The sequence below is a fragment of the Pleurodeles waltl genome, chromosome 6, assembly GCF_031143425.1.
Source record: "Pleurodeles waltl isolate 20211129_DDA chromosome 6, aPleWal1.hap1.20221129, whole genome shotgun sequence".
Classification (NCBI taxonomy): domain Eukaryota; kingdom Metazoa; phylum Chordata; class Amphibia; order Caudata; family Salamandridae; genus Pleurodeles; species Pleurodeles waltl.
This window is the reverse complement of record NC_090445.1, coordinates 519,599,529-519,625,874: the sequence shown is the minus strand read 5'-3', so window position 1 is coordinate 519,625,874 and position 26,346 is coordinate 519,599,529. Positions and strand designations below refer to the sequence as shown.

At 48.0% G+C, this 26,346-nt stretch overlaps 1 protein-coding gene across 2 annotated transcripts in view; it reads right to left on the bottom strand.

The window, feature by feature from the left end:
• LOC138299954 (cytochrome P450 2G1-like) overlaps positions 1 to 26,346 on the bottom strand; it is a 335,658-nt gene that overhangs the window by 257,665 nt on the left and 51,647 nt on the right. For both annotated transcript variants that reach the window (XM_069238686.1, XM_069238685.1), the window contains exon 3: positions 24,621 to 24,770. In XM_069238686.1, coding sequence (XP_069094787.1) covers positions 24,621 to 24,770 — 150 coding nt within the window. The remainder of the gene's footprint in view (positions 1 to 24,620; positions 24,771 to 26,346) is intronic.

The following is a 26,346-nucleotide window of genomic DNA, read 5'->3' as shown; positions in this document are numbered from 1 at the left end:
AAAGACAATGGAAGAACATAACATGATTGTTTATAAAGTGTAAACATTTTGATAGAAAGAGGTATGACTGTGGGAAAGAGAAATGTACTTTTCTTGTGAATTATGTTTATTTTTTTAGGTCACCAAATCACCTCTGATCGCATTCTGGTCCTTCTCAGAGCATTAACAGAGATACCTACTCCTAAGGATAAAAAAACTAAAAAAATGTGTGGGTTTGTCAGACTATTATTCCAGGTTTGTGGAAGTTTCTACTATTATAATGGAACCACTGAAGAAAATGTTAAGAAAATTAGAAATTTGTATGGGGTGCTGTTGAGGAAAAAGTTTTTCAGGATCTAACAAAAAACATTATTGAATGTTCCTGCTTTATAAACATACATTTCAGGTATTGGATGCAGTATTACCATTGATGGTAGTGGAGTTGAATTTGGTGATGTGTTATGTCAAAAGGAACAAACCATTTCATTTGCATTGTGTGCAATTAAAGATGTGAAAAGGAGGTACAGTGCCACTGAGAGAAAGGCATTGGTGTGTGCCTAGGGCATAGAAAAATCTTCTGGGGCATCTTTAAGACTCACACGTATTTTGTCTAAATTACAAGAATACAATTTGGAAGTAAGATACATTGCTGGTCATGCTGACAGTAATAAAGGGCCTCTTTAGACATGTAAGCCCCCCCAACATTTGCCTGGAAAATTATGTGGTTTCAAACTGTAAGTGCCCTGGGCCCCTGCTAAACAGGTTCACAGGGCCAGATTTCTTTCTCCAAAACTGTACTATTTATTGGCAATTCACGCACCCTTGTAAGTCATAGTGAAAGCTACCCCTGGTACCTAGGGAACGGGTACTGAAGAGGGCCCCTCAGAGCTGTAGCACCCATTGTGCCACTCTGAGAAGCCCTGCACATGCCTCATGCCATTGTAAATGCATTACAAAGTATAGTTAAAAGTGCAAACCCAACATTGCTCTCACAAAGAGTGCCCTGTTCACTAACAATGCATGAACTATAGGTAAGTCATCCATCTGGTAGGTCTTACAGCCCTAAGGCAGGGTGCACTATAATACACCTGAGAGCACATATTTGCATGAGCAAATATGCCCCTACTGCGTCTTTACAAAACCTTAAGACATACTAAGTGTACAGGGAAGCTATAGCAAATTTATGCACTGGACACTAGTCATTAAGAGTTCCCCAGCTGCATAATGGCCTCCCTGAATACTGGGTTGCTTGGTTTGAAACAACTCAAAATAATAAACCCACACTGATGCCAGTGTTGAATTTATTATAACATGTACCCTGAGGACACCTTAGGGGTACCCCCAGCAAAACACTAACAGCCCTATCATGGTTGCTGACAGTTTTTTCCAGCCTGCCACCACCAGACACACATCTGGATTCCTGGGGTGAGAGCCTCTGGTCTCAGGAACCAGAACACAAAGCCTTTCCTGGGTGGAGGTATTACACCTCCTCTCCGAGGCAGGCACCTAGGCCCAGCGGTCAGCTTCAAAGGCTTTACTACCTTTGAAATCTGACCTCTGCTAGCAGCAGATGGCTGTTCAATGTCTTTGCCTCCACTTTTAGTGGAAAAACATGTAGGAAAACTCAACCAGAATAGGAGTGACCACCACCAGCCTGCACCACCCCGCAGGAATAGAGGGCGAGGTGACCACTCCACTTCATTTTCATCTATCTTGGGTGGCAGGAAAATAGCCTATCGGGGTTGGGATGTGACTCATGAAGTGGTCAAATAGTGGGTGTGTAAGTGGTCCATTGGCCATTACCAGGTACTTCTCTTAAACACCCACTAAATGCAGCATTTAGTGGGCATCCCTAGACCTGCAGATAAGATTCAATGGACACAAGAAGACCACTGATAAAGAAGACCCAAGGCTCGAGAACAGAAGTCCTGCTGTAAGAATAAAAAGTAGTCAAACCCTGCCTGCTGCACACAGGACCTGACAATTGCTGGACACCCAAGAACCACCCACCAAAGTGGCCCTGCTGACCTGCATTCTACCCTTCAAGTGACCTGCACTTGGTTCCAAAGGCTCCTTTATGCATGACCCTTGGCTGACCTATCTGCACTGCACCTAGCCTCCCTGGCCCCTGCAACGGAAAACCAGCTGTGCTCTAGGGGTTCCTAACCGCTTGTGACCTCTACACTCCAAGGAGACCCACCAGACTTACCTTCAAATCCACCTGTGAAGTGTGTTTCCAAGTGGTCCCCTTCTCCGTTCTGCTTCAGCTCCAAGACTCCAAGACTTTCAGACGCTGCTCCTGCTTGAACCGGGAGCCTCCCGAACTTCTCCGCTGGCCCACAGGACTCCTCAATGACCCAGACCTAGAGAAAGAAAGTGACACTTGTGAGGGTATTGCCTGATTTAATATGCATTTTTAAAGATTTCTCCCATTGATTCCCGTAGTGCTTAATTGTGCAATAACATTTGAAAAAATCATAACTTAAACAGTACTTACCTGATTTTGATTATCTTGGTCTTAAAAGAATTATATAAATCTGAAGTATCTTTGTGAATTGCTCTTGAGTTCAATATTTTGAGTGTGTGTCCACATTTAATGATACTGTGAGTACAACAAATGCTGAGTACATCTCCATGATTAGCCTAACTGCTCAACCAAGCTACCACTACAAATTAAGTGGTCTACTTACTACCTCTGAATACCAAAGTGGAGTTGCTTGGACTCACTGCAATGTGCACGCCTTTTTCGTTCACTATATAGAGAGCCAGCCTCCTACATTTCGTAGTACAGCGGTAGGATACAAGACTTTGCAATTGTTGATATCACGTTGTCACTAGGTGGGCACACAAATAATTCTAAAAATTGTCTGTAGTTGTATTTTTTTCAATTTGACTATTTTTTGAATGTTTTAAATAATTACTAAGGTCCTAGTTAGGTCCATAAAACAGTGTTTAGAAATTAAAAAGTCTTTACTATAGTTAGGCATTGGAAAAAGTTTCCAAATATTTACAAATGTTTTCCAAAAAGTTAAAAAGGCCCCAGCATTAGTAAGCAAACTGATGCAGAGAACCAGTCTCTGGAGCTCGACCTGATCCCTTTGATGGAGTTAAAATACTCAAGTTGAGGGCTCTCTACAAAGGTTACCAGATTTACACTGGTCCACATGTCACCATAGAAGCTCCTAGGAGACTTGTGGCAGAGTATGAGACTGCACATACAGCAGATGAGGGGGGAACCCTCAAAAACAGAGAATCAAGACAACTCAGAAGAAGAGGAGGACCTGCCCAATGCTATATCTTACCCGCCTAGACGCCTAAGCACTATCACATTTCGCCCGTCAGGATCTACAATCTGACCAATGTGTTGGAAGAGATCTCGTGCTCTAACCCATATGAGGACGCTGAATCCAAAGGCTGAATAAGCCATATAAAAGAGCCTCCCTCTCCATATACGCTGCAATGCTACCCCTTCTGTGGCGGTTAAATGTGTTTCCTGGGAATGGTGATCTACACTCCTTTGCATTGTAAGTATGAGTGGACTTTTTATCTCTTGGTCATAGAACACATCCCATGGAAATTCCATGTTATAACTTTACAGGTTGTTGTGGTCGCCATGGGATCATCATATAGTAATGACTCTCACACAATTGTATCAGGTGTCCGCTCCTCTCAGAGTGTTGCCCAATCATCCACGTTATAGGACACATACACATTATTGATGCACTACAACATATCTCCCCCAACAGTAACTGATTAAAACCACTGCAACTCCCTTCCCCAGAACAAGTTGGGTTCTACCTCATTTAAACAAGCAGACAGTAAACCAGCAATTAAGCAACAGTGGGAGTGTCCCCTTTGTGTTGATGCTGAGCCAGCCACCCACCTATAGCACCAGTCCCACCCAGTCCTGTCCCCCACCTTCTCATCTTACAGAAAAAAGTGGATTATATTTTGACAGCTGAGTCTGTACTAACATATATGTACTGGGTTGTGATCAGGCACAAGTCCAGCCCACAGAGGCTTGGTCTTTGCCACAATCCAGTTCACTAGGTGCACCGTGTGCAGGGCCCCACAGTCTATCCGATGCCTGGTGCTAGACGAGGTAATTTGCTGTGTGTGGAGTGATCTTTGAAAGATCATCATCCCTCAGCCCAGGAATGCTATCAACACTAAAGGTGCTGAAGTGCCAGGAGTCCTCTCCAAACAGCAGGGAGGATGAAATACATCCCCCTACTCAGCGCCACCACTTCTTGCACAGCTTACTGTTGGGCTCTCTGTGTCTCCTCTCCCGGCCTGCCAGACAGATACCTGTGCCTCCTTTTCCTCTTTGTTGGTAGTCTCGCCTGTCTGTGAAGCTCTCCACTAGGTCCAGCATGTGCACACCCGAAAACAGCATGGCATATTTAAGTCCCAGTTGTCGGAGTCAACGCTTGTCCTCCGTGAACAATGCAGACTGTTTTTCTATAGCCTTGGTAAAGTCCAGGAAATCATGATCTTCTGGTTATCTATTCAAATATCACTCTTTATCTGGGTGCAGGCTAATTGGTGGCCATCATCCTCATAGTGGAGGAGCTTTGCTACCATTGGCTTTGGCAGCACCCCGGGTGAAGGTGGTTGGCCCATAACCATATGAACTCACCCAGGAAGGACAAGGGGTCCCTGCCTTCCATTCTCTCCGGTAAACCCACAAGCCGAATATTATTCTTGCATGATCTGCTCTCCCCATGTTCTTCACCAGTACCTGTGTATAGGCCTCCAGAGCTGCCATTTGTTGTCTCCTCGACATCCGGATGAAGATCAGAGAGTGTTTGTTCAGTCATGGGCACTCGCTCAGCTAGACGTGTATGGTGATCCCTCAGAAGGCCTAGGTCTGCAATCAGAGTTTCATTTTTTGTTTCAACTACTTTTCCTTGTGGTTATGACAGCCTAGACTCTGTCTTGAAGATTGAGTCCTGGGGACACATCCACAGTGGGATCCATGGCTTGGGCCAGTGGTTGCAGGGTCTGTGAGCCCAGGTCACTGTCTCGATTACTGGTCACCTTCCCCATTGGAGTGCAAGGGCATGTCCCAGTGTCTGGGCCGACAGTGGATAGGCCTCCTCCAAGCCTTAGGCTACTCCCCTTAGGGGGGCACTCACCCACGTCCTCATGTGTTCCCGTCCTCGGGGTCTCCAACAGTGGCGGAATATGTAACAAGAAGCTTTCCACAACCCCTTCGGTGTTGTTCTGCTGCCTCTCCCCCAACTTCTTTCTGCTGTCCCCAACCAGGGATGGGAAGGCACCTGGGTGCCACAGTGGTCCCAACCGTGTGGACCTCTTGTTATGCTCTGCTTACTGAGCCACAGCCAAGTTGGGGGGGGGGAACCCCTCTCTCACCCCTTTCCCCGTGATCCTGTTTCTCTCAGGGCACTGGGGTCATCTGTAGGACGCTGGCCTGGTTTGTAGTGGGTACCAAAGGTACTTACACCAGGTCCAGTTATCCCTTATTAGTGAAATGTAGTCAGTGTCTAGAAGCCAGGCTCTCTAGGGGTAGTGTGGGCGAACAGCCAATGGCTAACTAGGAGTCATGCAAAGCTCATGCAATACCACTGTAGTTACACAGTACTTACACATATGAAAGAAAATACTCAGTGTTACAAAAATAAAGGTACTTTATATTAGTGACACAAATGCCAAAAATACCTTATACTCCCTTAGGAGGTAAGTAATATACACAGCATATACACCAGAATGCAGTAATAGCTGTAAAAACAGAACACACTGCAAATAGTGAAAATCACAATGGTTAGAAATGGGCCTAGGGGCAACACAAATCATATACTAAAATATTGGAATGTGAAAGTCGGTTTCCCACCTAGGCAAATGTAGTGTGTAGAGGGGTCCTGGGAGTGTAAGAAAACAACAAAGGTAAGTAATACGACCCACCCCAGAGCCCAGGGAAGCAGGAGTAAATCTCAGTAACTTTCCTAGAGCACACAGGAACACATGGATTATGCAAGAACCAGAAGAGGCTGCAATACACCAATGATGGATTCCTGGACCTGAAGACCTGTGGAAGAAGGGGACCAAGTCCAAGAAGCACTGAAGAGTCCAGGGAAAACAGGAGCCCCTGCCAACCTGGATGAAAGTGCAAAAGGAGAACCACCGGTGAAGAAATACAGTCAGTACTGCACCTAAGAAGACGGATGCGGGTTCCTGGTTGGTGCAGATGATGTTCCATGCCAGATGGATGATTGCAGTCTGGCACTGCCTGGGACCAGGAGGGACCTGGTCGACTCTACCCAGGAGGGGGAGACAGAGGGGACTCTCAGAAACTCAGAAAGCCATCAGAAGACTAGGCAGCATACACAGGAGTCCCACAGCATGGGAACAAAGCAGGTGGGAAAGGAGGCCCATGCAGCATTACACAAAGGATTCCCATGCTGATGGAGAACTAAGCAGGAGGCTGTGCATTGCAGGAAGGAGTGCTGGGGGCCAGAGCTGTACGGTGCGTGAAGAACTTCGTGGAAGGATGCCAATAGGATTGGCAACATCAAAACACGCACGGCACAGGGGTACTGTCTTGTGTGGGGAGGCAAGCTCTTACCTTCACCAAAGTTTGACAGCTGGATCTTAGGACTGTCGGGACCACGTCAGTCCATGAACCGTGTTGCTGGATCCATGCACTTCTTCAGGAGAGGATGCAAGCCACCGCGTGTCGCTGCAGAGGGGTGCCTGCTGAAGCAGGCAAGTGACTCCTTCACTTCAAGGGAGATTCCTTTGTTCTTCTAGTGCAGGCCTAAGACAGGCATTCCTAGGAGGATGAATGACCTCGAAACAGTTGTAGTTGCTGGCAGGAGCTGAAGATACAATGTTGCAAAGTCGCCTTTGCTTCTTTGTTGCAGTTTGTAGAGTTCCTGGAGAGTCCAGATGTAGTTTTGTCAGTAGAAGGTGAAGTAAAGGATGCAGAGGATTTCTGCTGGAGTCTCGCTATCCGAGTCTGAGGAAACACCCAGAAGAGAGACCCTAAATAGCCATGAAAGGGGAATTGGTCAGCTACACAGGTAAGCACCTATCAGGGAAGGGCTCTGACGTCACCTGCTGGCACTGGCTACTCAGATGCTCCAACAGTTCCCTACCACCTTGGAATCCAAGATGGCAGAATCCAGGGACACTCTGGAGGAGATCTGGGCACCACCCCTGTGGTGGTGATGGATGGGGGAGTGATCCCTCCTCTTTCCTTTGGCCACTTTTGCATCAAAGCAGGGACTGGGGGTCCCTGAACCAGTGTAGAGGGTACTTTCCTACACTATCTGATCCTCCATGTGCCGACCGCACTCCAGTTACGGGGGTTTCCTAGGCCACTTCTGTCCTTCAGTTGTCTCCCCAGGCTTCTCTCATGGCTCTCACATCTGTGGAGGTGACTACCAGATCACTGTGAGTGGGTCCCTCGGTGCGTCGCCATCTTGACTCCCTCGGGGCCGACCGTCTCAGGACTCCAAATCGATGTCCCTAGTCACCACTATGAGAGAGTTGCCCCAGTTCTAGGATCCTTCAAGGGAGTTCTCTCTTTTACCAGTGGTAGGGGGTTATCGGACCACTGGGGCAAACAGGATTTTGGTGGGTCAGGGAGTGCGTCCTACTCCATGGGACGTTATACATGCCCTCCTTCAAAATCACTGGTATGCCCAAAAAGCTACACTGGTGGTGTTCGAATCAGAACAGAAAGTTTGGGTATTAGAGCCTTTAGCTCCTGGGGCTCACCAAGAGAACTGCTCAGGGTCCTACCCCATTCTTAAAAGAAAAGGGAAGGTCAGCTACCTGTTTGACCTTAGCAGTTGCAAGAATCCCAAAAGGATTCTAAATGTTAACCGCCTGAAGCCCTATTATGACAGAGCTGACAGAGCTGATGTTGCCATGCTCATGGTTATAGATGAGGAACCCCTCAAGGAACCCACAAAATGGTTCTGTGGATGGAGTGGTCTTGTCAGCCACTCTCACAGGTCAACAACAGACTGGTTTCAGTTGAGCCCTCAACCAGTAGGCTGAGTTATTCACTCTGACCTTTGGTAAGACTAACTGGTGTACCCATGATGTTGACACTGATGACAGCTTGCCTGTCAAAAACAAAATCTATCGGTTGTCAGACCATGTCAGAAAGAACATCCAAGTGGAAGTCAAGATGATGCTGGATTAGGATGCCATTGAACCCTCTGAGAGTCCCTGGGCTAGCACGGTAGTCTTAGTCCCCAAGCCTCACTCCAAAGTAGAGAAAAAGAAAATAAGGTTTTGTGTGGACTACAGGGGGCTCAACTTAATCACAATCCAGAGGTTAGTGAACTAAGTCCTTTGATTGGGGGGGTAGTGTGAAAAATGCCCTCTTTTGACATAGTAGCCCCCCACTTTTTGCTTGGAAAATGAGGTGGTTTCAAACTGTAAGTGCCATAGACTCCTGCTAAACAGGTTCCCAGTGCCAGATCTATTTCTCCAAAACTGTACTATGTATTAGCACTACAGCCAACCTTGTAAGTCCCTAGTATATGGTACCCTTGGTACCTAGTGCATAGGTACACAAGAGGACCCACCAGAGCTGCAGCACCAATTGTGCCAAACTGAGAGGTCCCACACCTCTCATAGTGGCAGACTGCCATTGCAAGTGCTTGAAAAGCTGTATTTGAAAAATTACAAATTGCAAATGACATGGCACTCACTAAGAGTGCCCTGTCCACTAACAATGCATGCACTTTCGTTAAGGCACCGCTCTGCAGGCCTTACAGCCCTAAGGCAGAGTGCACTATAAAGTGTGTGAGGGCATATGTTTGCATGAACAAATATGCCCCTACTGTGTCTTTACAAAACCTTAAGACATAGTAAGTGTACAGGGAAGCCATAGCAAATACATGTGCTGGATATTAGTCATTACGAATTCCCCAGCAGCATGATGCCTCTCTGAATACTAGGTTGTTGGGCATGAAACTGTAGGAGGCTGGCCTGGCTTATGGTGGGTACCTGATGGTACTTACACCTTGTGCCAGGTCCAGTTACCCCTTATTAGTAGATTAGTAGTGTTCTAGAAGCTTAGGCTGATAGAGGTAGCTATAGCAGAGCAGCTTAGGCTGAACTAGGAGACATGCAAAGCTCCTACTATACCAATTATATCATATAGCACTATATCATAAGAATCACAATACTCAGAGTTACTAAAAATAAAGGTACTTTATTTTAGTGACAATGTGCCAAACATATCTCAGAGGATATACTCCCTTAGGTGGTAAATAAAATACACAAAATATACACACAAACCAAAATCAGGTAAAAAAACTGAAAAGTAGTGCAAACACTGTAGAATACAATAGGATGCAATAGGCCTAGGGGCAACACAAACCATATATTAAGAAAGTGGAATACGAACCACTTAGGGACCCTTGGCCTAGTGTAGTGTGTAGAGGGTTGCTGGGAGTGTAAGAAAACAGTAAGGGGGTCCAAGATACCCCACCCCAAGACCCTGAAAAGTAGGAGTAAATTTACCCTACTTCCCCAGAAACACACTAAAGTCGTGATAAGAGATTCTGCAAAGACCACAACAGACTGCAAAGCACTGAAGATGGATTCCTGGACCTGAGGAACTGTAAAGGAAGGGTACCAAGTCCAAGAGTCACGAAAGTGTCCAGGGGAGCAGGAGCCCTCTAAACCCCAGATGAAGGTGCAAAATGGCTGCCTTTGGGTGGAAGAAGCAGAAGATTCTGCAACAACGGAAGATGCCAGGAACTTCTTCTTTACACAGAAGATGTTCCACGGCATGCTGGAGGATGCAGAGTTGTTTCCACACAGAAAGGCCGCAAACAAGCCTTGCTAGCTGCAAAGGTCGCAGTTGAAGAAAAAGGGTGCTGCCTGGGCCCAGGAAGGACCAGGAGGTTGCCACTTGGAAGAGGAGACAGAGAGGGCACTCAGCAACATAGAGAGCCCATGCAAAAGCAGGCAGCACCTGCAGAAGTACTTGAAGATGGGTTCAGGAAAACTGAGCATGGTGGTCGTCTCAACACTACAAAGGAGGGTCCCACGAAGCCGATGGTCAACTCAGTGAGTTGAGCAATGCAGGACGGAGTGCTGGGGACCTGAGCTATGCTGTGCACAAAGGATTCCTTGCAAAAGTGCACAGAAGCCCTAGCAGCTGCAGTTCATGCAGTACACAGGATTACTGTCTGGCGTGGGGAGGCAAGGACTTACCTCCGCCAAATTTGGACAGATGGACCACTCGACTATCGGGGTCACTTGGATCCAGCTCCTGTGTCCCAGGGACCATGCTCATCACGAAGAGAGGGGACCTAGAGGACTGGTGAAGCAGAAGTTTGTTGCCTGCGGTAGCAGGGGGAAGATTCCAGCGACCCACAGGAGATTTCTTCTTGGCTTCCAGTGCAGGGTGAAGGCAGACTGACCCCAGAGCATGCACCACCAGGAAACAGTTGAAAAAGCCAGCAGGATTAGGCATTACAATGTCACTGGTAGTCTTCTTGCTACTTTTTTGCAGTTTTGCAGGTGTCCTGGAGCAGTAAACGGTCGATCCTTGGCAGAAGTCAAAGAGGGAGATGCAGAGGAACTCTGGTGAGCTCTTGCATGCGTTATCTAAAGAGAAGCCCACAGGAGAGACCCTAAATAACCCTCAGAGGAGGGTTGGCCACCTAGTCAGGCAAGCACCTATCAGGAGGGGTCTCTGACATCTCACTCAGAGGCCTCCATTGTGCCCGCACACCTCTGCATTCAAGATGGCAGAGGTCTGGAACACACTGGGGGAGCTCTGGGCACCACCCCTAGGATGGCGATGGACACGGGAGTGGTTACTCCCCTTTCCTTTGTCCAGTTTCGCACCAGAGAATGGGCTGGGGGATCCCTGAACTGGTGTAGACTGGTATATGCAAGGAGGGCACCATCTGTGCCCTTCAAAGCATTCCCAGAGGCCAGGAGAGGCAACTCCTCTCAGGCCCTTAATACCTATTTCGAAAGGGAAAGGGTGTAACACCCTCTCTCAGAGGAAATCCTTTGTTCTGCCTTCCTGGGACTGGGCTGCCCAGACCCCAGGAGGGCAGAAGCCTGTCTGTGGGTTGGCAGCAGCGGTAGCTGCAGTGAAAACCCCAGAGAGCAAGTTTGGCAATACCCGGGGTCCATGCTGGAGCCCCGGGGATGCATGGGATTGGCACCCCAATACCAGATTTGGCATGGGGGGACAATTCCATGATCTTAGACATGTTACATGGCCATATTCAGAGTTATCATTGTGAAGCTTAATACAGGTATTGACCTATATGTAATGCACAGGTGTAATGGTGTCCCCGCACTCACAGAGTTTGGGGACATTGCACTGAACTCTGCGGGGCACCTTGGCTAGTGTCAGGGTGCCCTCACACTTAGTAACTTTGCACCTAACCCTCACCAAGTGAGGGTTAGACATATAGGTGAATTATAAGTTACTTAAGTGCAGTGTAAAATGGTTGTGAAATAACGTGGACGTTATTTCACTCAGGCTGTAGTGGCAGTCCTGTGTAAGAATTGTCTGAGCTCCCTATGGGTGGCAAAAGAAATGCTGAAGCCCATAGAGATCTCCTAGAACCCCAATACCCTGGGTACCTAGGTTCCATATACTAGAGTATTATAAGGGTGTTCCAGTGTGCAAATTAGAATGGGTAAAAATGGTCACTAGCCTGCAGTGACAAGTTCAAAGGCAGAGAGAGCATAAGCACCGAGGTTCTGGTTAGCAGAGCCTCAGTGACACAGTTAGACACCACGCAGGGAACACACATTCAGGCCAAAACTATGAGCACTGGGGTCCTAGCTAGCAGGATCCCAGTGAGACAGGCAAAAACAAACTGACACACAAGTAAAAATGGGGGTAACATGCCAGGAAAGATGGTACTTTCCTACAGCAACAACTCAAAATAATAAACTCAGACTGATGCCAGTGTTGGATGTATTATAACATCTACCCAGAGGGCACCTTAGAGGTGCCCCCTGCAAAACCCTAACAGTCCTGGTATGGTTGATGATTGTTTTTTACCAGCCTGCCACCATCCAGACACAACTCTGGATTCCTGGGGGGAGAGCCTCTGTTCTCAGGAACCAGAAAACAAAGCCTTTCCTGGGTGGAGGTGTTACACCTCTTCCCTGGGCAGGCACCCGGGCCCGCCTTTACTGCCTTTGAAATCTGATTTTTGACTCAGCTGCTAGTAGCAGATGGCTGCCCAATGGTTTGTCCCCCCCCTTTGAGTGGGAAAACCAGCAGGAAAACTCAGCCAGAGTAGGAGTGATTACCCCCAGCCAGAAGCATCCCCCAGGTGTGGCAGGCAAGGGGACCACTCCATTTCATTTCCTCCATCTTGGATGGCAGGAAAATACCCTTTCATGGTTAGGGATGTGACTTCTTCCCACATGAAGTGGTCACATAGCTGATGTAGCAGACCTAAAGTAAGTGACTCACTGGCCACTACCAATCACTCCCCTAAATGCCCACTAAATGCAGTATTTAATGGTCATCCCTAGATCTGCAGATCAGATTCGACGGACACAAGAAGACCAGTGATAAAGAAGACCCAAGACTCGAGAACAGATGTCTGCTGCAAGAAGAAAAAGGTGCCAAACCCTGCCTGCTGCATCCAGGACTCGACAATCGCTGCTGAGGGGTTGCATGGACATTGGACAGACTCTAAGAAATGCCAGAGGACCTCCAGCTTCTGAAAATTGCCAAGAACCTTCTTCCAGAGTGAAGGCATCACTCCCTGTACCCAGCAGACAAGAACCAGTGAAGTCCAGTTCACTGGCCTGCTGCTGACCAATGAACCGGACAAAGCAGCCAGATCAACTCCACCCAATGGACGCAGAGGACACACCCTGCCAATGTGCCAAGTTTGGTGTATACTGTGACCTCCAGTGGCTGAGACATGCCATAGCCTGGGGTACCTCATCCCAAATGTCAGACACCAAGATGAAAAGTCCACTCCAGACTCCCTGAGGACCAGAAGCAAGCATCAGTTGAGGGACATCGGGACACCCAAGAACACCCCCCCCCCCAGAGTGGCTATGCTGACCTGCTAATCCACCCCTCTAGTGACCTGCATCTGGCTCCATGCAGGACCCTTGGCTGACCTATCTGCACCGCACCCAGCCTCACTGGCCCCTGCATTGCAAAACTACTGTGTTCTACGGGTCCTAATACTTTGAGACCGCCACCCTCCAAGGGGACCCACCAGACTTGCCTGTTAGTCCACCTGTGCAGTGTATTTCCAAGTGGTCCGCTTCTCTGTTCTGCACCAGGTCATAGACTTCCAGCTGTTTCTTACATTTGAACCGGGAACTTCCTGATCTTCTCTAGGTGGCCCACAAACCATCTTGACGACTTTGACCTAAAAACAAAAGGTGACACTTTTGAGACATTGCCTGGTTCTATATGGATTTTTAAAGGTTTCTCCCTTTGATTCCTATGGTGCGTAATTCTACACAAAAGGACTATTTTTGTTAAAACTTGAAAAATCATGACTTAAAAAGTACTCACCCGATTTTGATGATCTTGGTCCTAAAAATTGTATAACAATCTGAAGTACTTTTGTAAATTGGTCTTGAGCTATTGTTTTGAATGTGTGTCCACATTTATTGATTCTGTGAGTATAACAAATGCTTAGCACCTCTCAAAGATTAGCCTAACTGCTCTACCAAGCTATCACTAAAGATAGAGCAGTGGGTGGTCTATTTATAACCTCTGAATACGAAGGTGGGTTTGCTTGGACTCTCTGTACAGTGCATGTCTTTTTTGTTCACTATATAGAGAGCCAGCCTCCTGCACTAATTGTCATGCTGATTGTTTGTCTCATTTGCCAGTGGAGATGGACAAGGATGAGTTACAATTGTTTAATGATGAATGCGCTGTGGCAGTTGTGGACATTTCTAAACTAAGTGTCAGGGTAGCATTGATGAGACTAATTGGTTTAAAGCTTGTGATGAAGATCATGGCGGTCATTTTGAACATGGCGGATCAGCCCGCCATGCCGGCAGTGGTGGCTGAAGCCGACAGCTGGCATGGCGGGCCGAACTGCCACATTATGAAATGGATGACGCCCGCCAGCGGCACCCGTCACCCACCGCCATGCTCCTACTGCCAGGCAGCCTGGCGGCGGGATGAAACACCATCCGCCAGGGTAGCTGTGCTACCCTGCGGATAATGTTTCAAATGCCGGCAGCCTTTTCCTGGCAGGATATCCTGCCAGGAAAAGGCTGGCAGAGGGGTTGCCCCGGGGCACCCCTGAGGGCCCCTGCACTGCCCATGCACTTTGCATGTGCAGTGCAGGGGCCCCTGTGAAGGCCCCCGTTGCGCAAGTTACTGCCCGATTTACGGGCAGTGACATGCGCGACGGGTGCTACTGCACCTGCCGTACACCAACATGGTCGGCGGGCGGAGAAAATGTCTTGGCCCGCCGGCCTGGCAGGGAAAACATACGGCCGGCGGGTTTTCCAGGAGGTTGGTGGTCGATGGAAAGACCGCCATCCCGAACACGGCAGGAAATCCTGCCGTGCTCAAAATGACCACCCATGTGTTAAAAAGGGTATGTGAATATGTGGAGAAAGGCTGGTTTAATACACTTACAAACTGAATTGAAGAGTTTTTAGCTACTGAATTGACGATTGAAAATAATATTTTACTCAGAGGAGATAAATTTATTCAATCACTTAAATTGAGGAATGCCATAGTGTCAATGGCCCTTAGTGGTCATTTGGGAACTACATCAGCAAAGAAAGTTCTTAACAAATTATTTTAGTGGCCAAATATAGATACAAATGTGTTGACAAGGGTGATATTTGTTTATTGTCTAATAAACATTGCAAAGTGCTTTATACTCCCACAATTCCTGTACTGCTTACCAAGAATGATCCATGGCATAAATTAGCATTAGATTTTACAGGGCCTTTGACATCATGATCAATTCATCAAAAGTATTTAATAGTACTATCTGACTACTTTACAAAGTGGGTTTATTAGGATTTTGTTGAATGTATGACTACTAAAATGGAGATACATTTTTTATCAGGTGGTTTTTGATGGAGGGAGTACCATTGGAATTACAGATAATGGAGTGCAATTGGTTTTGGAAGATATGGAGTTGTTTTCAAAAAGAATGAGGTGAAGCATTACACTGTATCATTGTATAGCCCCCCCAAGCCAACTGAGCTGTTGAGAGAGGGAACAGGTTGTTAAGGAAGGCTATTCAAACTGCTCTCACTTGTGCTTTGGATGTGACTGACTTTGTCAAAGATTAAGGCCCTCATTACAACCCAGGTGGTTGGTGTTAAAGTGGCGGTAATACCGCCAACAGGCTGGCGGTAATTACCATCAAATTATGACCATTGCAGTGAGAACTCAGATAGACAGCAATTTTACCACACCGACCGCTAGGGCAGAAACAACAGGCACCACGCTGGTAGCCGCCTACAGCCAGGTGGAAGTCAATGTTCCGCCCACCATATTAAGACCCTGGAAACCACCACCTTTTCCGGGGTGGTACCAACGACATCAAAAGCCTGCTGGAAACACTGCACATAAGGGAAAGGACTCACCATTGGAGATGCAGGGAACAACCAAGCCGCCATGGAGCCCGAGCTGCATGTCTTCCCCATGCTCTTCTACCTGCTGCTCCACCACGAACACCAACAACGGCAAAGACAATGAAAGTGAGTACAGCTGCCTAGCACACAAGGGGGGAGAGAGTGACACATACACGTAACACCCCACCCCAAAACCATACACACATACAGAACTAAAACATATTTACCCCGTACCTCGGCTGAATAATGCAAGGACAACATGAATTTACTAACATGAGTGTAATAAGATCAACACAGTATAAATAAGAAACATGCAATGCAACAGATATATACAATTGTACACTTCAAGGGACACTGCCCAGTCCTAGGTGTGCATGGTCCACAGGGCCACAGACCAAAGTCCAAGGCCCCACTTGTCACCTGCATCAACACAGAGAGAACGCTGCAGGGGCAACAGTTGGTAAATAGGCAGGCGCCTCAGGGGGACCGGGAGAACCTCAGCCAGGAGATTAAACAAGACCACTGGTCCTGGAGTGGGCAACATGCCCTGTGCGTGGTCCTGGGGCATGCAAGGCCACAGTCTCTCAAGTGGGTGACTTGCCCACTTGCTCTGGAGGGGCAACATGCCCTGTGCTTGGTCTTGCGGAGTGCAAGGTCACAGTGTCTCATGTGGGTGACTTGCCCACTTGCTCTTGAGGAGGAACATACCCTGTGCTTGGTCTTGGGGAGTGCAAGGCCACAGTCTCTCAGTTGGATGTCTTACCCACTGGTTCTGGAGTGGGCATCGTGCCCGGTGCTCTTGATTCTGGGTAGACTGGGGTTAGTGGGTATCTTTTCCACTGCTTCTAGAGGGGGCATCGTGCCCTGTGCTCTTGATCCTGGGGAATGCAAGGTCAAAGTCTCTCAGATGGGTGTCATACCCACTGGATTTGCAGGGGGCAGGCTTCGCAGCAGCCCATGGAGTCAGGACTACATACCGTCCACCGGTGGTGGCAGCTGCTTAGTGGTGGTAGTGGTGCTGCTGCGTCAGCCACTGGTGGTGGGAGGGTCCAGCCCATCCCCTGCAGCCTTGGATGGCTGCCCACTGGTGGTGGTGGTCCTGCTGCGGCTGGTGGGGGAAGGCTCGGATGGCTGCCCACAGGTGGTGGTGGTGCTGCTGCTGCTTATGGGGGGAGGCTCAAGCCCATCCCCTGCAGCCTCAGATGGCTGCCCACTGGTGGTGGTGGTGCTGCTGCTACTTGTGGGGGAGGCTTCAGCCCATCTCCTGCAGCCTTGGATGGCTGCACAATCATTGTTGGTGGTGGGGGCTCCGTCAAAGTCCCTGCCCCAGGCCCCTTGCACTTACTGCCTGTGGTGCTGGCTCCTTGCTCTTCCTGGCAGCAGCTCGGGCAGGCTCCTTGGTCTTCCTGGCAGTAGTTGGGGCAGGTTCCTTGATCTTCCTGGCAGCAGCTGGGGCAGGCACCTTGGTCGTCTTGCCAGCAGCTGTGGCAGGCTCCTTACCCTTGAGGCTGCCTGGTGCAGGCTCCTTCACCCTCAGGACATGTGCCCTGGATCCTTTCCTACCACAAGTGTGTGTGGTGACTACTGGGCCCGTGGAATGGGTGGCTGAGGTGCTTCCCTGGGTTTTTGCCACCTTGGCCAGACATGCAGGATGGGGGGGTGGTAGGGAAGTGGCCATTGATGGATAGGAAAAGCTTTTTAGGGGCATTGGGACGGGAAGAGGGAGAAGATATGGGAGTGGAGGAAGAGGGAGTGGCTGTAGGAGGTGTCTGTCTGCTGATTTTGGGTGCAGGTGCATAGGCCTGATGCTATTGTGGGGTGGATGACTGTTGGGTGAGCGCTTGCGTTTGTGTACTTTAGGATGGGGGACAGACACAGTGGGAGATGACACAGGGGACATGTGAATGGCTGTTGTGGAGGTGTCTGCCAGTAAGATGTGTGTTCTGTTAGGTGTGGTAGTGATGGTGTTTGTGTGAGTGCCTGTGGGATGATGTGAAGTACTTGTGTTTGCCTGTGCCACTCTTATGTGTTGTCTTGTGTGCATGCTTGTCTGCCTGTGTACTTGGGATAGGCTGGGGTTGAGGGGAATGGGATTGGGAAGAGGAAGTTGGAGGGGGAAACTGTGTCAATGGCTGCCAGCAGAGAGGAGGCCAAAGCCTGGATTGATCTCTGTTGGGCCGCCATGCCAGTGTGACTGCCCTCCAGGAATGCATTAGTCTGTTGCATCGGGGCTGCCAGCCCCTGGATGGCATTCACAATGGTTGACTGCCCTACAGAGATGGATCTCAGGAGGTCAATAGCCGCCTCACTCAGTGCAGCAGGGCTACTGGGGCAGGGCCTGAGGTGCCTAGGGGAAAGGTGATGCCCAACCTCCTGGGTGAGTGGGCATGGGCAACTCGATGAGGGGCTGCTGGGAGGGCGGTGCTAATACATGGGATGGCGACTGTACCTGCAGCTGGGGTGGTCACAGAGGTGTCCGCCACTACCAGGGAGCCTTTGTGTCCGAACTGATCCCTTCATGCTCCCCCATGGTGCTCACCTTGCCCTCCATCCCACTGGTGCCCTCACTGTCGGTGGACTCCGCCTCCGGGGTCCTGTAGGCTGCAGCTCCATCTATCGCCGGTGCCTCTGCTCTTCTGCCAGATGATGCTAATGCACATAAGGACAGGATGACAAAACAAAAAGGGAGGGGAGAGACAAAGGATACACTTGGTGAATGGCTGCACCAACACCACCGTTGGTGTACACAGCACCCACACACATCTGGAACAGGCCCACGCAATATGCATTGCACTACCAGTGATATTGCTAGCCACCAAGGCATGGGAAGGGGCACACACTGCCAAATGCTGCATACCTTGGACCCACACAGCCCTGACCAGTAGTGGATGCCTACGAGCTAGGTAGCAGTATTAACCCTTCAGGACCCTTCCCACCAGGGGACCTACTCTGCAATGTCAAGCCTGGCCTAGGGGCACCAACTGACACACATCCCCCACCCAGATGCCACCCTACCATGCTTAAGTTGTGATGATGGACACTGTACTCACCCCCTTGTGACTGCTGTGTTGCCCTCAAACATTGCCACTATGCGGGCCATCAGGGGGGTCAGAGTTCGATGGGCACCCCTTCCTCAGTGGGAGGTCATCCCCAGCTAGGCCTCCGGTGTCTTCCAAGCCCAGCGTCTCAGGTCCTCCCAACGTTTCCGACAGTGGGTGCTCCCCCTGCCGTAGACCCCCAGGGTCCGCACCTCATTGGCAATGGCACGCCATATACTCTTCTTTTGATGGGCGCTGACCTGCAAAGGGAATATACACAGGAAAGTAGTATCAGTCAGACAGTCCTGCCTATTACACTTATGACCCACGATACCCCTTCACATCACCATTTACACACACATGGCCCAGCACATAACCTGTACACCACCCAGGGGACATCCACCCACCCCCTTACACAAGGCCTTCACACATTACTCAACACATTCATGCCACATGAATCGTGCCTACAGTGTACTCACCTGTTGGTCTGGAGGCCCATACAGCTGTCCGTACTGGGGCAGGACCCCATCCACCAGTCTGTCCAACTCCACCAAGGGGAAGGCAGGGGCCCTTTCTCCAGTCACACCGGCCATGGTAGGCACAGCAGCACATGCAGTGAAGGTCCTGTACTGTGGAAGGTCAGGAAGCAAGTGAGGAATCAGATAGAAAATGGTGGTCACGTCCGCGGGGGTGCATCCGGTCACCTCTGGAGTACATCACCATTGGCCACTTTAACCCATAGGGCCCAATGTAAACCAATGAGGAGTTGCACTGCGGTTCTCGACCCCCCTCCCGCAACGGTGCACAATGTCAGCGGGATTACCTCACTTCCAGCTGTCCCTCCACACAGGACAGGCGGATGCCATTTCAGGGAGAGGGCAAGCCCAGGATAATTACTGCATCACTGTCTAACTTTGGACATAAAGGACAATTCTCACTTGCCCATTACAATTTGACAACATGCATTGTACTGTTGTAGCCCCACTGTTCAGTTTGTGACTGGCTCCACACTCTTTTCTCCCATTGATTACTACCGCTGGAGATGAATAGGAGATGGAGACTTACCCCTGTGTACAGACCCCTGGTGGACTTGGCAACAATGGAGGACAGGCACATAATACTCACCTATAGACTTGACAGGGCCACAATCACTGAGCTGTGTGTGCAATTGGAGCCTGACCTGATATCTGTCACCCCACTGGGATGCCCCCTCCTGTGCAAGTTCTATCTTTGCTCCATTTCCTGGGAGCTGGTTCTTTCCAAGTGACAGTGGGCGTGGCAGCAGGAATGTCACAGCCAATGTTCTCAATAGTGCTGACTAGTGTGTTGTCTGCCCTGATTAAACACATGTGCAGCCTCATTGTATTTCCCCAGGTGGAGGATTTGGCCACAGTGAAGGCTGACTTTTATGCAATGAGACATATCCCCAACATAATTGGTGCGATTGATGAAACACATATTGCATTTTTCCCTCCGGTCAAAATTAACTGGTGTACAGAAATCGTAAGAGTTTCCACTCAATGAATGTACAGATGGTGTGCTTGGCGGATCATTACATTACCCATGTCAGTCCTAAGGATCCAGGGTTGGTGCATGATGCCTTTATCCTGAGGAATAGCAGCATACCAAATGTGATGGGCCAACTTCGTAGTAACAGGGTGTGGCTAATAGGTGAGCCCTGGTCCCCACCCAGTATATGTTGGTGTATGGGTATGGTGTAGGCCATACGGAATAGTGTGTGGCTAAATGTTGTCCCTCAATATTTACAGGTGACTCTGGTTACCCCAACCTATCATGGCTTCTGACCCATGTGACAAGGGCAGAAGAACATTATAATGAGGCACATGGGCGAACCAGAAGGATCATAGAAAGAACCTTTGGCCTCCTGAAGGCCAGGTTCCAGTGCCTCCATCCAACAGGTGGATCCCTGTGCTACTCACCCAAGAAGGTCTGCCAGATAATAGTGGTATGCTGCATGTTACACAACCTTGCCCTGAGACGCCATGTGCCTTTTCTGCAGGAGGCAGAGGATGGAGATGCCTGTGTGGCAGCAGTGGACCCTGTGGACAGTGAGGATGAGGAGGCAGAGGATGAGGACAACAGAACAACAGTGATACGACAATATTTCCAATGACAAACAGGTAAGGCAGTCTTACTTGACATTTCACTGTCATTATTGTTTTAATTCTTTGGCACTGGTTTGCTGTTATTTCCCACTTCTATGCCCACGTACTGTACTCTTTGGCAATTCATTTTGCAGATGATGGTGCCTCACTATAGCTCCTGGTGTGATCACTGCAGCCAACTACAGGTCTTTCGTATGTGCTCATTTACTGTACAGTTGAATTGCATTGTTTGTACCTGTTTAAATGAATACATACTTGCAAAATTTGACATACTCCATACTTGTATTTTTTCCAAGGGTGTTTATTGAAGTGCTAAGAAAAAGAGGAGCAAGTGCAACGGGATGGATTGATGATGGAGGGAATTCCAGGGTGTAGTTCCAGTTTGTAGCCCAGGTGCATTGTCCAGGGGGACATAGGAAGCGGAGCAATGGCAGTTCAGGGTGGACAGGGTGAAAGAGTGGGACACAAGGGTGACAATCAGGAGAGTCTCATTTCCTGGCCGGTGTCTTGGCATTAGTCTCTGGCTTCTGCCTGGATCGCAGGTAACATTTGCGGGGTGGTTATCCTTCCGCAAGGGGAGGGGTGCTGTGGCCTGTGAGTCCTGTGGTGGGGCCTCCTGGCCACTAGCTGCAGTGGAGATGGAAGGCAGTTCAGATTACTGTCTAGTGGCAGGGGCCCGCTGGTGTGAAACTGCCTCCCTCATAATTTTGGCCATGTCTGCCAGTACCCCCGCATGGAGACCAGTGTGGTGTTGATGGCCTGCAAGTCCTCCCTGATCCCCTGGTACTGTCCCACCTGCAGCCACCTGTTCTCCTGCACATTATCCAGGATCTGGCCCATCGTGTTCTGGGAATGTGGAAATGCTCCAAGGATCTCAGTGAGTGCCTCTTGGAGTCGGTTCCCTGAGCCTGTCCTCCTCCTGGCGCATAGCAGTCCTCCCAGTTTCCCTGTTGTCCTGTGCCTTTGTCCCCTGATCGGTGTGCCCACTGCCACTGACCGCAGGACCCTGATTGTCTTGGGTATGAGGTGTGTCCTGGAGTCCCTGTAGAGGTGGACACACTGCTGATTGACGTGTCCTGGGGACAGAGGTATGGGTACGCTGGGTGGGTGCTATGGTGGTATTTCCAGATGGGGAGGCTCTGTGGTGGTGTGTGACTGGACTTGGGTAACCGACTGTCCAGGGGGCCCTGTTGGACCAGGTTGGTCATCCTGATCCAGACGACCAGAGTTGCTGTAATCACTATGGGCCTAATTTGTGGGGGGACTGGATATTGCTGGCTCCTCCTCTCCGGTGACACTGGCTGGGATACCTGTAGGGATGTAAATGATGTGTTATTGTTTCTGTGTGTGACCTATTGTGCAGCAGTGGGTTGCCCTCTTAAGAGGGTGAGGGTGAGGGTAGGGGTATGTGATGGAATGCAGGTAGGGGGGTGATAGTAGCAAAGAGTTGACTTACCAGAGTCCAGTCCTCCTCCTACTCCAGACAGGCCCTCAGGATGCATGATTGCCAAGACTTGTTCCTCCCATGTTGTTAGTTGAGGGGGAGGAGGTGGCGGTCCACGGCCAGTCCTCTGTTCAGCAAGTTGGTGTCATGCTGCAATGAAATATACCTTCCCCCGTAGGTCATTCCCCCTCTTCCTGACGTCATCCCTAGTTCTTGGGTGCTGTCCTACAGTGTTTACCCTGTCCACGATTGTTCGCCATAGCGCCATCTTCCTTGCAATGGATATCTGCTGCACTTGTGCTCCAAATAGCTGAGGCTCTACCCTGATAATTTCCTCCACCATGACCCTTAGCTCCTCCTCTGAGAATCGGGGGTGTCTTTGTGGTGCCATGGGTGTTGTGTGGGGTGTGTAGGTGAGGGTGTGTTGGGTAATGTGTTGGGGTGTGTGATATGGGGTACGTGAGTGGTGTATAGCTGTGAGTGGTGTGTGGCTCTGGTTTTGTCTGCGGTCATGGTATCTGTCTCGTGCCAATGGTTTGTAGTCATAAAGGGCTGTGGGTAATATGGGTGTGTGTTTTATAGTGGTGTGGGTGTGTGTGTGGGTGTGGTGTGTGTATGGCTGTCAGGTGTGTGTTGTTTGAATTGCCCAATGTGGTGTTGTTTTGTTTGTGTGTGTGTATTTTGAGTGCAGCAGTATGTACCGCCATTGAATGTCCGCCGTGGTGATTCGTGGGTCATAATGTGATGGGCGTTGTTCTGTTGGTGTAACTGTGTGGGTTTTGTTACCTCCAGTTTATCACTGGCCTTTGGTGTGACAGAATTGTGTCTGTGGCTGAATAGTGACAGATTGGTGTGTGTGTTTGACATAATATGGTGAATTGATATCGACCACAGTGGCGGTATGTTGGCAGCAGTCAGCATGGCCGTAAGTGGGATTTTGCTAAACCAAGAGTAAAAGGCACTCAACAGATACTGAAAGCTCATCATGATGACATTCGAAGGCTGTACACAAATACTTTGAAAGTAGGTGTTTGGGTTATGTTAAAAAAGCATGTGTGGTGAAGGCAAAAAAAAATAATTTCATTTCCTGGGAACCTATTAATTCGTTCAAGTAGAAATAAATTGCTCTCTAAAGCTGTTAGATGGTAGGTAGTGTCTATTAGGAATCCTGTTCCTTTAAAAGATTTTCAAATAGAGTTTATAACTAAGAGGATACACAATTATAATGAATCACAACTTTGTTTTTTCTTGTATTCATAAAAGTATATCTGAAGAGAAAGATTGTGTTGGAAACGGTTCTACTGTTCAACAACATGAATCTCAAAGTGAATAGACTGAAAAGGAAAGTGTTGAGTGGCTATTAGAGTCACATAGTTCTGAGAGCATATGGGATTTCAGTAATTCTAAAGATGATGTAGAAGTGACAACCAGAATGTGTTTTGTTTCTTCGAAACTTATTTTCTTAACAAGATGATTACATTTGAAATGTTTGCAGTTTTACTTTTGATGAATATGTACGATATATATATTTTCTGTGTTTTATTAGAAAAACGGGAGAGGTTATACTATATATTGTGCATTCATGTTTATTCTTATTTACTGTTGCTTAATAGGTTATCCATGTGTTTTTACTGAATCCACAGAAGATTTGCTCAGTGAGAGCCATTTCTGGTGGGTGCACTAAGCAAAACTTTGTTTTTGTAAAACAAAAAAGAAATATCTCTAAAATTGTGAGAGTTCCGCCCTTCTCCTTTTTCTAGCAGCATGAGGGAGTCATTTCTTGGGGTTCCTCTGTACGACCCCCAGTGGAATATGTACAAGGGAACACTGCGGACAGATGTTCTTTCTTAGATTGACCAAAGGGACTTCGGTCACAGAGTTCACACCATCGAGACGGCGGAGCACCGCTGTCGGAGCCATGGCTCATCCCGACTCTAAAATGAAGATGGCATATTTTTTACTTTTTGGCAGAAGTTGCTCACCTCGACTCCAACTGTGGCCAAAGTGTTTTATATCTGTGCACTAAAATTATGTAACATGGGTATGTTCTAGCTTAAATAGTCCTCTCGTATAATTGTTTTAATTCCTATAATCAGTTATCTACTACACAAAATGTCACACAGGTCCCTACTGGAACCTTCATTGACAGAAACATTAAAGATCAGAGGGCCCAATTTATTCATTTTGATGGGGGAGACATGGATACCTCCTTTTCCGTTATGATAGTAATGTATACCAAAGCAACATGATTCACTCTTTTCAATGTGGATGCGAAATCAAAATGTTGGAGATTATAATTAAACATAATTTTCAAATAATGTTTAAAACGCCTCTATTTCAATGAACATATCAGAATTAAGCGTGTCCTGGCTATCAGAAGAACATATCCAAGCAAGTGCATACTTCTTCCATCCATTTCTCTACTACAGGGTGTCCATCCACCATGGTATATAAAGACATATAAAGACGAACCTTTAGTATTTTTCAGTTCTTCAATCAGATAGCGGGCTTCCTCCTGTATCCTTTCTTCAATGCTTCTCCTTCCCATTCCGAAATTGCGTAGGGTCGATAAAGAGAAACGACGCATCTCCTTCCATCGCGATCCACTGGAAAAGATAGGTCCTAGATAATAAAATAAGGAAGACATTATCTTACTATAACTATGCCAATATTTATTTTTGAAGCTGGCTCCAGACAACTGTATTGAAGGAAGGCATAGACACGTCTATTTGGTAAAAAAAAGTACTGTCAAGTAGTTCAGTTGTTAAAGCAAGGCAAATATCTAAAATGGGCTGTTTAAAACAACAAAAAAAGTATTCAAGTTATCGGGACACAAAACATATGATCGGAGAACCAATAATAGTAAATGTGTCTCTTGTTCAATTGTTTTTCAAGCATGGAGTCATGATTTTTACGCAAGTTGTCCAAGAAATTCATATGCAACTCATCCAACCTTAAGGGAGACATGGAGACCATCTTATTTTTCCGCAAGCTAGTCGCGTTATGGTGCTGCTCTGCATGACTATAACAAAGAGAGTATACAGCTCAGGCAAAAGTTAGAGCGTAAAGTCAAGATCCATAGTGATTTCCAGGAAGGTATGATATTTTGTTACTGGGTGTTGTGAGGCAGTCTATTCCAAAAAGTGTTTGATTAGGTCTAAAATGTATTTCTTTCATCACTTCGTATTTGTTGGTCAGGTAGCTCCCATTTCCTTTCTAGCTTAACAGCTATTGGGCAGGGTTAGTTTTAAGCAGTAGTGAATCACATCCGCACATAACAACTTAGTCTGAGAAGAGTTCATTGTGTTCGTTGCCAGTGCATGTCTTCTAATTTTTATGCCCTGCACCCACGGCCGAAGCACTTAAGACACTTGTTCCATTGACTGAACTTCTGAGTTGTGAGGAGCAGCATTAGAAAATCTCTGTCGCCTACTGCACACAAGCAGTTGGACAGAAGGACTTAACATTTAGGATTTTTAGGAGAATCCGTCAGAGGTGACCACCATGATAATGGGAACTTTACTGTAAGGTGACTGTCTATTGGCCATCAAATGAAAATTATAGCTCTTATTAAAAATTTATTTACCAAGGATCACATTTACATTAGAGATGAGCGGAGTACACGGAGTCTGCAAAGTTGTAAAAAAACTCTGCCTCGCTACACGGAGTTCTGTGAATGGGTAGAGTTCCCTGTCGCACCCGTTCACATTTTACATCAAACGCAATGCATAGTACGTTCTCTCATTCAAAATCGCAAGCGAATGGCACCACGCATTTCCCATGGGTGTGCCCATCTTAGTTTTTACTCTTTTTTTGGTCCCCGGCCTGTTTTTTTCAACCCTTAATAATTGTTTCAATCCTCCACCCTTCTAATTAATCTACCCCTCATTTTTATTTTTTCTATTAGTGTGTCTTTTTATGTCTGTGAATTTTTACATTTTTAATGCTTTTTGTGTCTTTTGTGTTTTATTTTTCTCTTTACTTCCTTAATTATTTCTTCCTTCCTTCTTCTGTTTCTTTTTTCTTCACCTCACCACTCAGCGTCATGGCAGAGCAGGGAGGCGCCGATTAACAGGGGAGTAACAGCTCCTGGCCCCCAAACAGCCAAAAGCAGCCATCTACCTTGTGGGCAGCGGTGCTGCCAAGGGGAGCAGCCTCTGTCCATTTTTTGTGAGGCAGAGGTGGCAGCACCACTTCT